The sequence below is a fragment of the Anabrus simplex genome, chromosome 1 (genome assembly GCF_040414725.1).
Source record: "Anabrus simplex isolate iqAnaSimp1 chromosome 1, ASM4041472v1, whole genome shotgun sequence".
Taxonomy (NCBI): domain Eukaryota; kingdom Metazoa; phylum Arthropoda; class Insecta; order Orthoptera; family Tettigoniidae; genus Anabrus; species Anabrus simplex.
Window position 1 is genome coordinate 226285675 of NC_090265.1, and position 16466 is coordinate 226302140.

The following is a 16466-nucleotide window of genomic DNA, read 5'->3' on the forward strand; positions in this document are numbered from 1 at the left end:
GCAGAGGATTATCGAAATTTTGAGGATTTTTATTATTTATGCAAGACCGACTCTATTGGAGTCGCGGAGTTGGTCTCGATTTATGCGTCTATATACGATATATATATATTTAGAGTCGGTCTCGCTACGATACGATCATATGCAGCAGGTCGTTGAGTGATACGGAAGTAATGCTCTTAGAATACTATACTTCCTTTGCTACTGTACATTATCTCACTTTTAATTTAAAAGTAGTAAATGTTCCTATTTCATTAATAAATGTATAAAAATAATCAAACCGTAAAAATGACACAGTTGCTAGCTTGATCACGTAGTGTCGTTCCGCCATGGATGTCGTCGTAGTGTCACGGAGAATAATCAGAGGAGCAGTCCTGAGTTAATGTTAAAGTAAACGTCTGCACAGTGATGCTGTTATTTACGAGTGTCCACCAATCCCTATAGCTGCAGTTCAGGTAAATAAAAGCTGCTGTGTTTCATTGCTTATAACAGGATTACATAAATTTAAACAGCCTGCCAATTCGATGCTGAAACGTTCACATAACCTGCAACTGAATGTGATGTGTTTGACGTTTTAGAATTAGGCTACTGTCAGTCACTCCCATCTCTTTCTTGTTCCATTAATGGTTGTTATAACGTTGATCTGCTTGCAAGTGGAGCACTTTCATTCAATGAGAGCTTAATTATCGTACTTCTTGCTTAGGATTTGCGTAATTTGTGTAACTAGTAGATTCAGAACCAGTTGTCCTCAGTTTTCGAACTCCTTGTATATTTATGTAGTTTTTAAATGCGTATTTATTACGGAACATATAATTTATTTTCCTTTAGGGTACACCATAAATCCTCTATGAAAGGCCTAGTAGCCAAAGTGGTTGATTGTAGGATAATTTTTCACCTTTTTGTCTGTTTTACTCTGCTGGGGTTTCAGTATATTTGCTTTAGTAATTATAGCATATTAATTCAAAACTACAATAAACTTTTAAAGAGTATTACAGAGATATATACGGCAAAGTTATAAACAAAATTATTCCAAAATATCCAATCTTTCTTGAATTAATTCTTTCAATTTAGGATGTAATTTTTGTTTGTTTGTGATCAGCCTTTCCTCATCACATTTGGCCACCTCTTCTCAAACGGAATATTTCTAGGATTCAGGAGCTACCCCATTAGGTTTTATAATAAGCACAGAATTTTAGTGTTTAATTAACCACGGAAAACCATCTTCAGGGCTGCCGACAGTGCGGTTCGAACTCACCATCTCCCGAATACTGGATATTGTCCGCACTTAAGTGACTGCAGCTATTGAGCTCACTAAAAAGCCTCTCGAAGGGAGTCTTGCTGTGTAGACAGTATGTGTTAATCCTTCTCGTATGCAGTACTGTAGAGGCGATTTCTAACAATTTGGATGGAGCCTTTAATGGCCAAGATGGCTAAATCACAGTATAGACTCTTGGGAATTCCCACACTTTTGAAAAACTCATCTAAGAATTTTGACTCCGATAAATAACCTGAATAATGCAGAAAAATCCTACAGTTCTTAAAACGTGAGTGGAATTATTTATTTTAGGTATAAAATAAGTGCACATTCTTAGACCGTCGCTATTGAAATATGGCCACCATACCCAAATAAATCACTTTGCGCTTCTATTCTTCTATCAACCAGTCATCAGTTATAAGAATATTATACAGTTTTTCACTCTTAACATTTACATGTTTGAATACTCCAGGCGTTGCATGTATTCAGTGTTAACCTTGTTCCACATGCTGGCAAAGTACAGCAATGTTTGTAACAGCATGTCTGACTCCAAATTTTGTCCTAAATTTAAACTCTCTCCCCATTCCAGCTAATAACTAAAAACACATGCTTACAAATCTGTGACATGAAGTTTTCTTTAGTAAAATGTGAGGCTACTTCCACAGCCAATGCTGTACTGCACTAGGAAGTTAATGCAGAAGAATTGTTCTTAAAAGTCCTATATTTCTGAAAAAGTCAACAGAATGTATTCTACTTTGGATACTGCACTAGCCTGTAAACTATCAAGGCTGCATCTTTCATACGCTTAGCTGACAGGTACATGTAAGTGAATGATTAACGTAAAGGAATCCTGTCCATAAGTCCCGAGTTTTATCCTGAGCCCATGCACATCTTTTTATCCCGGATAAGTGACTTGCTGCAATGTTCTTTCTATATATCTATTTGTATCACATACATGTAGCAAATAATAGGCTATAAAATTATACCTGATAAAAATATCAACCATAGGCATTTTGAGATCAAAACAAAATGTAAATTAATCATCATTCACCAGGTATGAAGGAAGGTGCATATTGTAGAATTTCCTGAAAGAGTTCAGAGAAATAACTGAAGAATACATTAATGGATGGGGTATCCTATGGACAGAAAATGATACTCCCATGGAAGCTGGTCAGCGTGACATTGACAATGGATACGTGGTTCTTTATAATCCATGGTTATTAAAGAAATTCAATACTCATATCATTATAGAAGTTTGCACCTCTCATAAAATTGTCAAATACTTCTACAAATATGTCTACAAGGGACCTATTGGAGACATCCATTAAGCTGGAAAATTAAAATCTTGATGAAATTTTAACATTCGTTGACGGTAGATACGTTAGTGCCTTGGCAGTAACATGGAGAACCAGTGAGTTCACCATGTCGGAGAAATAGATTAATTAGATTACCAGTGCATTTATCTAAACCATACCATAGCCCATGGTGCAACAGCCCACCAAGCAACTGCTGCTCAGCCCGAAGGCCTGCAGATTGCGAGGTGTCGTGTGGTCGGCCACCAGCCCACCAAGCAACTGCTGCTCAGCCCGAAGGCCTGCAGATTGCGAGGTGTCGTGTGGTCGGCACGATGAATCCTCTCTGTCGTTATTCTTGGCTTTCTAGACCGGGGCCACTATCTCACTGTCAGGTAACTCCTCAACTGTGATCACTTGGGCTGAGTGGACCTCAAACTAGCCCTCAGATCCAGGGAAAAATCCCTGATCTGGTCAGAAATCAAACCTGGGGCACCTGGGTAAGAGGCACACACTTTAACTCGATACCATGTGGCTGGTGCATTTATCTAAACAACAACAACAAAAAATAATTTTTCATCAACAGGAATCTAAATAAATACAACAGTTTCTTCAAAACACATGATGCTAATTCCTTGGTTCAAACTTAGTGATGAGCAAGAATGTATCGACACTTACAGATATACAGTAATACCAATATAAATGGTCCGTTATTGGACATTATAAATTTTCCAGCTAACTCATTCCCGCTTGCCAGCGTTTCACCCCAGTGTGCTAAGTTGGGCTCATTAGTATGTAAATAGCACACCCACCAAGACGCATGGCTAGTGCATACCGTGGAGGCCACTGCATAGGCTACTAGGAGCCACTAGCAGTGCCAATGCACTATGAGAGACTTTGTCTCATCACCAAAAATTGATGCCTGCCTGGCCATCAGATTTATATTGGTATTATAAATTTACTCATTCGGGACCAATATTTTAGGTTCCCAATGGGAATCAACATCTGTATTAACTTACAGATATACCGAATCACTGATGATAATCCTTGTTTAAAGGAACCTAACATATAGGTATTTGGTCGTATATCGAATTATTATGTGCACGGTAAAAGTAAAACAATGGTAATGTTGTCAACGGGGAGAAGAAAGGATAACTGAGAGAATGCCATTAGTTAGTGGGTGTAATAGAAACTCTTTCTAGAAGCATGTAATCAACATGGACTTCTATTAAAGAGAGAAAATTTGTCACGATACTTCATTTAACACAACTTGCTCACGTATGCCATGTTACTTGCAAATGAAACATTCCCAAACTTGTGGATGATAAGAGATGCAGCATCTGAAGAATTTATACACAGGTATTCTGAAGACATGGTACCGTGCAGAAATTCATGAATTTTGTGATTCTTATGGGTTACATCGTAAGAAAATTTAGCAGGTGTAAGGCACACTTCCTTGATGCTGTACAAGAGCAACCCAAGGTCGAATCTTAGTGAAGAACATCTTGATTGGTACACTATATGTAAACCAAACCTACACATCTAAACAGAAGGTTTAATTTTTTTAGCTGGACCAGTAAGTACAGGTACAGGTAAATGTTACTTCTTACTCCACATCACTACATACATTCAGACAAAATGAGCATCATGCTACTCCAGTAGAGTTTACCAGAATAGCAGCTACAGTTTTACCTGGAGGAAGAACCGTTTAGCCTGTTTTCAAAATACCCTTGATAGTAAATGCTAATTCTATCTGCAATATAAAGGCGAATACATCTGAAGCAAAAGCCCTCTCATATATAAAATTAATAGGGTAGGATGAAGCACCAATGATGCATCTGCATGCATTCTTAGCAGTAGACAGACTTCACAAGGATCTAACCACATTTGTCAAAGCTTTCATTGATAAATTAATCCGACTTGGATCTCCTTTAAAGAGAACCATTTAAATTTTTCTTCCCCGTTGGGTTAGTTGACAGCCTGTTTCCAGTCGTTCGACTGGGTCAGGAATGGAATGAATGAAGCCCCCATCTAGCAGCGAGGATAGGAATTGTGCTGGCTGCCGAAGCCTGCCACACTCCTCTGGGGCAGTGATTGAAACGATATTGGAGAGTGTTGCTGGAATAAAATACGACAAGGGAAACCGGAGTACCCATAGAAAAACCTTTTCCGCCTCTGCTTTGTCCAGCACAAATCTCACATGGAGTGACCGGAATTTGAACCACAGAACCCAGTGGTGAGAGGCTGCTGCCTGAGCCACGGAGGCTCAGGTGACATACGTGACCTAATGATACAATTTGTACTGTATGTACAGAACGTACACTCTGCACACTGAAATTAGCAATAAAGGACCTACAATTTAGATGTTCACGGTACATAAGCACTCTAATCCATGTTGCCTCTACATGAGGTGGCTGCAAACAATCCAGTATTACATTATAGGATTGGTCATTGTAGTCCCTACAAATGTAACAACAAAACAGTTTTGCTAATTGTGCAAGACAACAGGAAATACCCACACCTGGAAATACAGTAGGCCTACTGTACATGCACACTTAGTTAAGGTAATACCATGCTGCAACTCTCCCTGGACCTGCTGTTAGCAGTAGAATATTGACAATAGACTGTAGATGGTATTGGAGATAACAGGACAGTTTGAAACCGGTGCAATTACGGAGACATTCTACACTAATGTCGCCTCCTGTGTCTCCACATTCTTGTAAGAATATTGTAATAGTGCTTTCAGACAATGGCTTTGCCTATGTGCAGCTTATGTTTCACAATACGGTACATAGTAAGTGGAGATTTTACAAAATAAATTTGTTCAGCTGCTCATATCTTGATGAAAGGACACTTATTTCTTTACATTTGATAAAATATTCATACTACCAGTGTTCATGCAAATTAAATTATTTTACATTGTGCTTTATGGAGCCATAAATGGGGTTTACAACATTTCTCGTTCAACTGAAAAATTTAATTGGTATTCTTTGCATCAACATTTGATGGTAATATATGTATACAAGAGTGGGTATTTTTGTTACATTTAAACTTTGTATTTTTTGTCTTTTACTATACTTATTTTAACATTAGACACACCAGATGGTTTCAGGTATGGAAATAACTGAATGTAAATTTGTAAAATGAAACTTGGTTATACATTTATCAATACAGATTGGAATAGTAGTTTAGAAGGTCCAAAATTTAATTCTCAGACGTCTATTATTATTATTATTATTATTATTATTCAAGTATGAGGAAAAAATATTAAATATTTTGTTTTATACTATATTCCTTATGATACATAATCTGTCTTAAGCTATGGATTCAATCAGTTGTGCTATCGCCCTGTGGGTGAGGTAATATAATACTTCTGCAGTATCCTCTGCCTGTCATAATGGGTGACTGAAATGAACCTCAGGGACTCTCTAATTTGAGAGCATAGGTTGGCAACCATGGGGTCCCTAGATAAGTCTGTCACTGCTTCTAATTGCTTATATCAAGCTCGTCACTTTTTTTTTTTTTTTTTTTTTTTTAACCACCTATCCTTGGCCATCTCTTGTTCTCTGATTTACGATATTAGGTTTGAGAGTCCTGGGAAGTTTTCATTTTCTCATCCTTTAATGGTCCTTCACTTTCTTTTGCCAATTCCTTCGTTCCTTCCTTCCTTCCTTCCTTCTTTCCTTCCTTCCTTCCTTCCTTGCTTGCTTGCTTCCTTAAAAGATCAGAGGAGGGGCTGGTTGTATAATTGTTCTTCTCCTTAAGGCAATAATTGCTATCACCATAGTTATATGTTGTGCTACAATTTTTCACAAATCAACCTTGGATTTTGGTCGTTTTGCATTCAAAAACCACCCTGTGCTCAGAAGTTTGTAATTAGAACACTTGGCAGAATATGCTTTCCTCTCTTAAAAAAAAAAAATATGCAGTGATGCTCTTCTAGAGGAGATGATACCTTGTGAACTTCAAGGCCTTGCTGTTATAGATTTAACCATTGATTTATTGTTATTAGACTGTCCAGGACTGCTTTGGGATTCATGTTTAGATTATTGAAATAAATACAACTTTCTTCAGCTTATCCCAAGTATTCCTTGGATCATTAGAGCCATTTCACTTTTGGACGGGTATTTGAGACTGGATATCCTATCTGGTATTATGTAAAATGAATTTCATTGCAAAGCCCCTATTGTCGTTAATATACTTTTTTTAAAGGTACAGTCAAAGGTTCCACCTTTACGATACTAAATTTTTTTTGTTTAATTAGCAATTAACAAATGTCGGGGCGTATTTCGTCCTTCCTGGTGGACATCATTGGCCGAAATACTTGTAAGATAAGTAAAATAGACAGACAAATTCACAGGTCAACAGCAACACACGTATCGAGCCTAACCTCTCTTGGTCAGACAAGAAAGAATATTCAATCACGACACAGTTTTTCTCCATGTGTATACTTACAGTCAAACTTTCCGCCTGACTCATAACCTAACCAAGAATTATCAACAACACATCATCACACCAACTAGAAGAGCTCGATCATCATATTCTATTGGAACTATATGTGTTAAACAATTTTATCTTCATTTTAACAGAACTAAAAAACAATTGTGCTCCAGCATTTTAAGAACATTCTCCAAATTTTATCATGCATTTTTACTTGAGGTAGGCTATTCGATAACCTGAAAAATATTTTAATGTGTTTTTGTCTTTGTCTGTTTTACTTATCTTACAAGTATTTTGCCTGATGGTGTCCACCAGGAAGGAGGAAACATGTCCCGACATTTGTTAATTGCTAAAACAAAAAAATTAGTATTTTAAAGGTGGAACCTTTGACTGTATCCTTTCTGGTATCAAATGGTTTTCGACATGAACATTGAGTTCAGCCACCAAGAATCCAATATTGGGTGCCCTAGTAATCTTAAGTTATCTCTCGCCCACTCATTGGAATGATTTGAAGAAATATGATAACATGGATTATTCTTTCAAACAAAAATTACCATCATACCACATCCTCTAAGAATGATCGACACCAACAATTTTCATTTTGTGATAGAAAGTGGCTATGGTTGTCTTGAGGTGATCAAATTATCAGTATTATTTATTTATTATTATTAGTATTATTTATTTATTATTTACCACAAATCTCTATTGAAACATGGAAGGTCTAGTAAAAAGGGTGAGCCCTATGCACATTTAAAATGTTTCCTAGATGTATGCTTAAAATTAGATGTTAATGCTTGTATAGTTTACAAAATATATATGTATGCATAATTTCTCACTGCTCATTCGTTCTCTCTATTGACAGTTAATCACTCATTCAGTCACCCAATCCCCCGACACACAGACATATGCAACAGTGTTTCTTAAATAACATCTTTCTGTACATACAACTGAAATTTGGAAAGATGCAAGTTCTTAACATCCCTTGATAGCAAGTTCCATGGCTTTGCAGAACACTAATAAAAACCCTTCCGGAAGGGGCAAAGGTATAGGCAAAATGTGGGAAAAGAGTAATTCTCCATCTTCTCTCTGAGCTGAACTGGAAATGTATTATGAACATTGGAAGGGATCAATATCTATAGAGGCAGAGAAAGATCAGGTCAGTTTGTTTGGCTGTTGTCTAAAGGGGAGGCAACATTATTGGGTATCACTTTACTGGCAGGGATGCATGTTTAGGAAGGAGAAAATCATCCATGTGAAACTGTACCTTTAGTAGCCGAGATTAGAGCCTTCCTTATGCTTGTCAGGGATCCACAAACCTGCCCCTAGAAGTATTGTCACTTATATAGAAAACTTAAAACTGGAAAGTGTGACCATTTTCCGTGTTCTCATTGGCCGAAGGGGTTTGCATTGTCTCCGATAGAGCTCGCATGATATGTGGCCGCAGGGCTGCCACATTTTGTGAAAATAAAACTGTGAAGATGCGAGGTGTCATGGTGTGTGTCAGATGTATCCGCAACGTTAATGTATCAAGTACAGAAGTAGTGAAATTCACTAATTTTTTAGCCAGACTGTTGCAGGGGATACTGGAGGTCTGTAGTTCACTTTGCGACTCTAGCCTAAGTACTTACGCCTCCAGGCCCCCTTTGCTTGTCACTAGCCACACCTAAGTTATCCTTGTGTGGTGTGTTACGATGCCATGTGACTTGTGCCATGTTGGATTCCTAACCTCTCTTTTGCACTCCCATTAGTAAAGTTTTACCTTTTATTGGATGGACGGGAGAGTGACTGTTAATTAGTTTTTGCACACGGTGTTGTACTCTCCGAAGTTTACTTATGTTCCCCACTGTTGTGGGGTGCAAAGCAGTGAGACTATACTTCAGAAAGAGCCAAACCATGCAAAGGTAGTTCTTGGACTGAAGCCTCTCAAATTCTTATGTAAGAACCCTAGGATTTTAATTACCTTGCATTTCATCTCTTCACACCATGTATCCCATTTTAAATTGTCATAGATATTCTGAGTAGTTTAAAATTAGTGCACTGCAGAATTATGTTTTTCACTAATTTATACAAGTAGCTGTTCATAATGGAATTTTTCGACATTCACATTCTTGTATATTTATAGTTATTTATATTCAGGCTATTGGAATATTGAATATTCACGACCGCATTGTAATCAAAACCGACTTTCAACCTATTAGGTCGTGTTACATACATTCAGTACGTGTTGAAGAGATGTTAAGTACAGAACAAAAATGGCCAACCAGACACCAGTGGGATCCGAACCCACAACCTCCCGATTTTGCGTCGGTTGCTCTACCAATTGAGTTATGGTGGCCTAGGCCATCTTTGTTCTGTTGGAAAGAATCTGAGCTACAGGTCTGGTACTACTACCATCACACTGTAGAGTGCGTTTAAGTTGCCCGTTGAGGGCCAAGTCAATGAATATTGAATTTTCACGACCGCATTGTAATCGAAACAGACTTTCAACCTATTAGGTCGTGTTATGTACATTCAGTGGGTTCGGATCCCACTGGTGTCTGGTTGGCCATTTTTGTTCCGTACTTAACATCTCTTCAACACGTACTGAATGTACGTAACACGACCTAATAGGTTGAAAGTCGGTTTCGATTACAATGCCGTCGTGAAAATTCAATATTCATTGACTTGGCCCTCAACAGGCAACTTAAACCCACTCTACAGTGTGATGGTAGTAGTACCAGACCTGTAGCTCAGATCCTTCCCAACAGAACAAAGATGGCCTAGGCCACCATAGCTCAATTGGTAGAGCAACCGACGCAAAATCGGGTGGTTGTGGGTTCGGATCCCACTGGTGTCTGGTTGGCCATTTTTGTTCTGTACTTAACATATCTTCAACACGTACTGAATGTACGTAACACGACCTAATAGGTTGAAAGTCGGTTTCGATTAAGGCTGTTTGTTTAAATTTTCTACATTTGCTTGTAGAGCATACTGGGACATAGGTAATGAGAGACAACCTGGGAGATCAAGAACATAGACAGTGAAGAGGAGAGATCCAATCATAGGACCCTGTATTATTCCAGACATTACTGGAATAGCCAGTGATTGAGCACCTGCATACCACAGCACGCTGGGTCCAACCTTGTTGGAAGGACCTCACCCATGCCAATTAATTGCCTCCCTTTGCTGAGCTGTTGCAGTTTCAGCTAAAGTCAATATGACAGGTAGTCAAAGGCTGTGAAGCAATCTAGTGTGATTGACACAGTTAATCCCCTTCTCCCCTACATGACCTATCAACAAGTAGAACAGCTAGGGATCATTTTGGCTAACTCATAGAGAAATAACCCTTTGAGTTACGTACTTGTTCATCAGTTGAAGATGTTCATCGCATGTAGAAAGAAAGCTTGGAATTTGATGTAACTGATCTTGTGATCCTAAATTATAGGGTCCACAATTGTGTGTAGAATTCAATTCATTTAGATGTGACTTTCAGATGAGAAAATTTTGCTGGGATTGTCCAGGATTCTGACTACAACAGTCTTGGTGAGAAGTTAGTAGCAATGTCACTAAAATTTCACACCTTCCTATGCAACTGTAGTATCTACTATCACACCTCGTCTTACATTATATTTCAAATATGGGTCCCCTTCCTGATCTGTTAGTCAGTATAAGTTGCTGTTTGGAAGGCTATTAAATCTAGTGGACTCATTTTTACAAAAAATAGTCTACAGACACTGCATAAGAAGTATTTTCTCATTTTTGAATTAATATCTAGTGTGATTTCTTCTTCCATCTCTTTTCCCACACCTGAGGAGAGTTGTGGATAGTGTGTGGTTATTATCAGATGTTATTTGTCACTGTTTGCAAGTATAAATGCATAGTTGCAATATTTTAAACATATAATGCTTAATATTTTATCTACAAAATATATCAAACATTTGCTGCAATAATTTTTCAGATTTGAACCTAGAGCTGTGTATACTTGTGATAAGTTTGAAAATATTTCCAACCAAGGCTCAAATTGTACATAATTGCCAATTATTAAATTAAAATCTATATATTTCATTCTATAAGCCCACTCGATGGCGATTATTATTAGGACGTCAAGTCTTATGGTCTGGCACGGTATTTAACCAGTTCGTGTCCCTTTAGTGGAAAAATGTCACCTTCTGAATGTTGGCCAGCAGGGTAGGAAAGGTGGTGGTATATAATTCCTGTTCACTAAATTGTGTTCCAAAAGCCTGGGTTCAATTCCAAACCCTCTGCTCAATGCTCATATGAGTGGGGTCATATTGTGTTGTTGATTGTGATTCATCCATTGGATTGGGACATTAAGTTTTCAACAGATCCCTTGATATTATTTGACAAGAGTCTATGTGCTGATATCAGGTTTAATCCTCTCCCTACCTTATCACACACTACATAACACTGGACACAGAAACACATGCAAGTGAAGATCTTCACCTTTGAGATAAGGAATAACTAAGTCCATGATCAAGGAATCTATCCAAGCTCCTCGGCATTATAAAAATAACACACTCGCTCACACACACTTAATTCTGTACACCCGTCTGGTGGAGATGATCATTAAAGTGTTGGAGTCTTTACGGTCTGATGCGATGGTTCTTTTTTTCATTCTTTACATACTGTTTGTACTTAGGTTTTGTGCTGTGATGTTTCTGTTGTACTGGTATTAGTTAAGTCACCTGGACTTCTTGGTCTGTGTTAACTAATTGGAAAGCATCCTTGCATATGTAACCTTGCTGATGTGTTAATTGCTTATTATTATAAACATTTCATGAATATTTAGAAAGCTCTCTTCTTTTTTTACAGATCTACCCTCTACCTGGGAGTAATGGATGTCAGTGTTTAACAACACTGACAGAATATACTTTCAGTGAAATGACTAAAATTGTGGAACACAACAGTGAATTCCTACTATAGTGTTTGGTAGTTCTCTCTCTCCAGAATGTGGCATCATTTTCATTTTCTTTAATTATACAGAAGACTAGTCACTTCGAAAAATCTAATTTTGAATAATGGTTTAGAAATATTCATTCCTTGTTTAATTTCACAAGCTTTTATTTTCAGAATGAATGGGTTTACCTACTTAATTCTGCTTTTGTGAATAATTGTAATATGTATAAATGTAAAGCACTGACTGAAATATGATTTGCTCAAATAATTTTGATTATGATTTAATGGCTGTTGTTCAGTTTCATTTAGATTCTATTTTACCTATAAACCTGATTATCGGTGTTGATGTATGTGAGAATATATTCTTATGTACAAGGTGACAGAAGAAAGAAGTGATAGGGAAGATTTGTCTAAATTCAAAGGATCAATTGACAAGGTTGTGCATGGCATTTACCTCTTTGTACCTGTATCATAATGTTACAAAAAGTATTTCACCATAATCATGTATTTGTTTCATCTATACACTTATTATTAGTGCTGAATATTTGTTATTTATTTATCCTTTAAAATCACCTATTATCTAGTGGTACTTTGTATTATATTTTTATGTGTACATTTCATCTGTCATCTTAAATTATTGTGACTGCTTTTGTTTGCGGTGATATTGTAAGTCATGGCAAATAACAAGTGTAAACATTGTGGTTGTGATACCATTGAGGAAGACCCTGCTCATGGTTACACTGTGTGTACAAGTTGTGGAGCTGTTTTAGAAGACAGTAGTATAGTCTCACAAATACAGTTTGAAGAAAATGCACAAGGGGGGAGTTCGTCAATTGGTCAGTTTGTGTCTTCAGAATCGAAAGGAGGTGCGAGTGGGTTTGGTGGTTCCTTTCGTTCTAGCGTTCTGGGACGAGAAAGTCGTGAGATAACTATCCAAAGAGCAAAAAAAGAGATAACAAGACTTGCGCATCTTTTAAGATTAGGTCAAACTAGCATTGATGCTGCATTGAATCTGTACAAAGTAGCTTTACAGAATAACTTGACTAAAGGAAGACATCATTCACATGTAATCAGTGCTTGTCTTTACATGCAGTGTAGATTAGAAGGGTCACCACATCTACTGATAGACTTCAGCGAAGCTCTTCAAACATGTGTATTTACACTGGGACGCATATTCCTTCGGCTTTCTCATGCTTTGTGTATAACACTGCCATCTATGGATCCCTGTATATATGTCTTGCGTTATGCCAGCCAGCTAGACTTTGGTAAGCAAACTCATGCTGTATCCATGACTGCTCTTAGACTTGTAAGCCGAATGAAACGTGACAATATCCACACAGGACGACGTCCTTCAGGTCTTTGTGGAGCTGCTCTTTTGATTGCTGCAAGGTTGCATGATTTTAGTCGTGATGTTGAGGATATAATCAAAGTTGTTAAGGTACATGACAGTACATTACGCAAAAGACTAATGGAATTTGGCAACACACCATCCAGTGCTCTTTCACTGGATGATTTCATGAATGTAGATTTGGAAGAAGAACAAGATCCGCCTTCGTTTAAGAAGGATGAAGAAAGATTGGATAAGCTTGATGAATATTCTACTACCTTTAGTGAATTTCAGCGAGAAATTGACAGACAGTTAGAACATAGAATTAGAAAAGGAAAACGGAAAAGAAATGATGTTCTTGCTAGGGTAGAAGATGTTGTATCAGGTGAAGAAGCCAAGCAAGTTGGAGAGTGCATTAGAGAGTCCACTCTTGATGCTATCAGTGAATGTTTGCCCACCAGTGAGGAATTAGAGAGCAGCAAAAATCAGTCAGAAACTTCTGGATCAGCTGGTCTGGGTCCTACCTTAGCCACTCTGGGTTTGTTACCCAGTGAGGATAGTGGAGAGCGAACTGAATCAGCCAGTAGAGAGCCTGAACTCAATCCTGATATCACATTAGATGATCTTGATGAAGATGAGATAGATTCTTATATAATGACAGACTCTGAAGTCAAATGCAAGGACAAAATATGGATGGAAATCAATGCAAATTATCTTCAGGAACAGAAAGAAAAGAAGGAGAGGTTAGCCAAGGAAAAAGAAGAGGGAAAACAGGAAAAAAAGAAAAGAAGAGCTCCTAAGAAATCCAAAGAGAGTGGTATTGCGAGTACTCCTGGTGAGGCAATTGAAAGAATGCTTGTGGAAAAAAATATATCATCAAAAATAAATTATGATGTTTTGAAAACACTGAACATGGAGGCTGCCAATGCACAAGGGAAAGAAAAGCCTCAGAAAGATGAAGCTGAAGCTAAAGCAGTAACACCATCAAAGGCAAGGGCACCTAGCTCACTGTCACTGGATAAAGTAAATAACTCAACTCCATCACTGTTATCATTCAAATCAAGTCGCATCACTCCAAACTTAAGCTCAAGTAAAAAAACCCAGCAGATTACTTCTGTAAAGTTATCAGAACCTACACCTATCTCTGAAGAGCAAGTTACGGTACCTGACAAACCAGACGTGGATAATCTCCCAGATGATGATGATTATTTTGAAGATGATAATCCATCAGAACGTGATGTGCAAGGGGATAGCGAAATGTCGTTAGCAGAAATGCTGAATCACCACCGAGAAGATGATGAGTATTATGGTGATGAATATGATGATTATTAGGTACCCTTTGCTAGCATTGTCAGTATTCATTAATCAAATGGAATACAGATTGATCAATTATTTTCCATGGTATGTATGTATATATATTTTAATACCATGATTAATGTATAGAAATGATTCTTGCCAATGAAATTAAGAAAAATTATGTAATTAGGATTTCATATAACATGTACAGGAATAAAAATGTTAGTGACTGTTGGTATACCTGTGTTTTATTTTATATCAATTTCTTGTCCATACTCCTGAGAATACATGAAATTCTGAACTGGGAACTTTGGATACTGTATTACAAAATTTATTATAAACATGATTTTGTTTACTATATAAATCCTCCGACTATATACAGTGGTGGTCAAAATAATAGAGCCACCACTATTGACGAGATTAAGAACTAGGATATCTATTAGTTCGCAAAATCTCCACGAGTGCCGTGTTTGTCAGTCCCTTTTAGACAATATCAGGGAAGACGTCGCTGCTGTCTGTAGTCGTGCGAAAGGAAGCGTTTGAGCTAGACGTTCGAAAAGAGGTATAAAGGTAAGAATCTTATGGGTCAAAATAATAGAGCCGTTTTACAGAAGTCCCGTTCAAATTGATTTTTTGCAGTTGTTTTGGGGGCTAGCGATATTATTTGTCAACAAACCTCCACTCAATATTATTTTGTATGTAAACTGACGTTTGGTTTTGTTTACATTCTTCTAGATGGGCAGAGCAGAGCATACAAGTGATGATGGTCGTATAGTAATGTTCCGGATGTTCAAAAGTGGGATATCCATGAATCAAATAGCCAAAGATTTACACGTTTCGCGAAAACAAGTCCAGAACGCCATTAGACTGGCTAAACAAACAAAGCCGCAGGTGGGGAACAGGGGGCGACCTCGTGTAACTACTCCTCGCGTAGACAGACTCATCACTAGGGAAGTAAAGAAACCCATTTTTGTCACCACCACGACTGAAAGCCATTTTGTTTAGCGACAAAAATGATGTTCAACCATCAACTGAGATCCGCAAAATTGAATGGGCGCATTGCGAGACAGGAGCCACATGTTTCAAAAGCTAATGTTCGGAAAAGGTTGGCCTTCGCCCGGAGAAATGAACACAAACCCAATATTTGATGGAGGAACATCCTTTGGTCCGATGAATCCAAGTATAATAGGTTTGCCTCAGACGGAAAAGTCTATGTGCGCCGCCCACCAAACCAGGTATTTAATCCCAAGTACACTTTAAAAACTGTGAAATACGGTGGCGGAAGTGTTACGGTATGGGGATGTTTTTCATGGTATGGCCTTGGTCCAATACACCGTATCAACGGCATAATGAACGCAGAAATGTACGACGACATCTTAGCAAATGTGATGCTGCTTTATGCTGAAGAGGAAATGCCGCTGAAATGGAAATTTCAGCACGATAACGATCCAAAGCATACTGCAAGGATCATAAGGCAGTTTTTTCAATATCACCATATCGAAGTATTAGAGTGGCCACCTCAATCCCCTGACGCATCATCCATCGAGAACTTATGGGAGATCGTAGACAAGAGAATTGACCGCTCAAAAGCTACATCTTTAGATAAACTTTGGGAAGAAATCCAGAGAGCCTTGTATGCGATCAGCAGCGACGAATGCAGGCGTTTAGTCGACTCTATGGGTAAGAGGTGCAGGGAAATCCTCAAAAATAAGGGTTATACCACGAAGTACTAATGCACTCCTATGCAAAAACGACTGTTCCTGTAAATTTCATAAGACTTGGATCAAGTACAAAATATTTGTGTCAACTGGCTCTATTTTTTTGACCCTGTGGTCTGGTATTATTTTGAATATTATTGATTAGTTTCAGTTGTGTTATCTATATAACTGACTGTGGTACAATGTGACTCTGTTGTAATGGTTCCTGTACAACGTAAAATTTTGTTTCCATCATAGTACAAACA

At 37.8% G+C, this 16466-nt stretch overlaps 2 protein-coding genes and 1 non-coding gene across 3 annotated transcripts in view; 2 read left to right on the forward strand and 1 right to left on the reverse strand.

Moving 5' to 3' along the window:
- Kul (Kuzbanian-like) overlaps positions 1–16466 on the reverse strand; it is a 1041359-nt gene that overhangs the window by 83906 nt on the left and 940987 nt on the right. The window lies entirely within an intron of this gene.
- On the forward strand, positions 207–14741 carry Brf (Brf RNA polymerase III subunit). The gene is made up of 2 exons (XM_067141123.2): positions 207–452; positions 11797–14741. Exon 2 carries the CDS (start codon positions 12554–12556, stop codon positions 14537–14539), a length of 1986 nt encoding a protein of 661 aa, XP_066997224.2. The 5' UTR covers positions 207–452; positions 11797–12553; the 3' UTR covers positions 14540–14741.
- Positions 9747–9820, forward strand: TRNAL-CAA (transfer RNA leucine (anticodon CAA)). Its single transcript has one exon. It is a non-coding gene; the product is annotated as a tRNA-Leu (tRNA).

Bases quoted from the DNA above. Each gene is read 5' to 3' on its own strand.
- Brf (XM_067141123.2), top strand. From the start codon at position 12,554: ATGGCAAATAACAAGTGTAAACATTGTGGTTGTGATACCATTGAGGAA.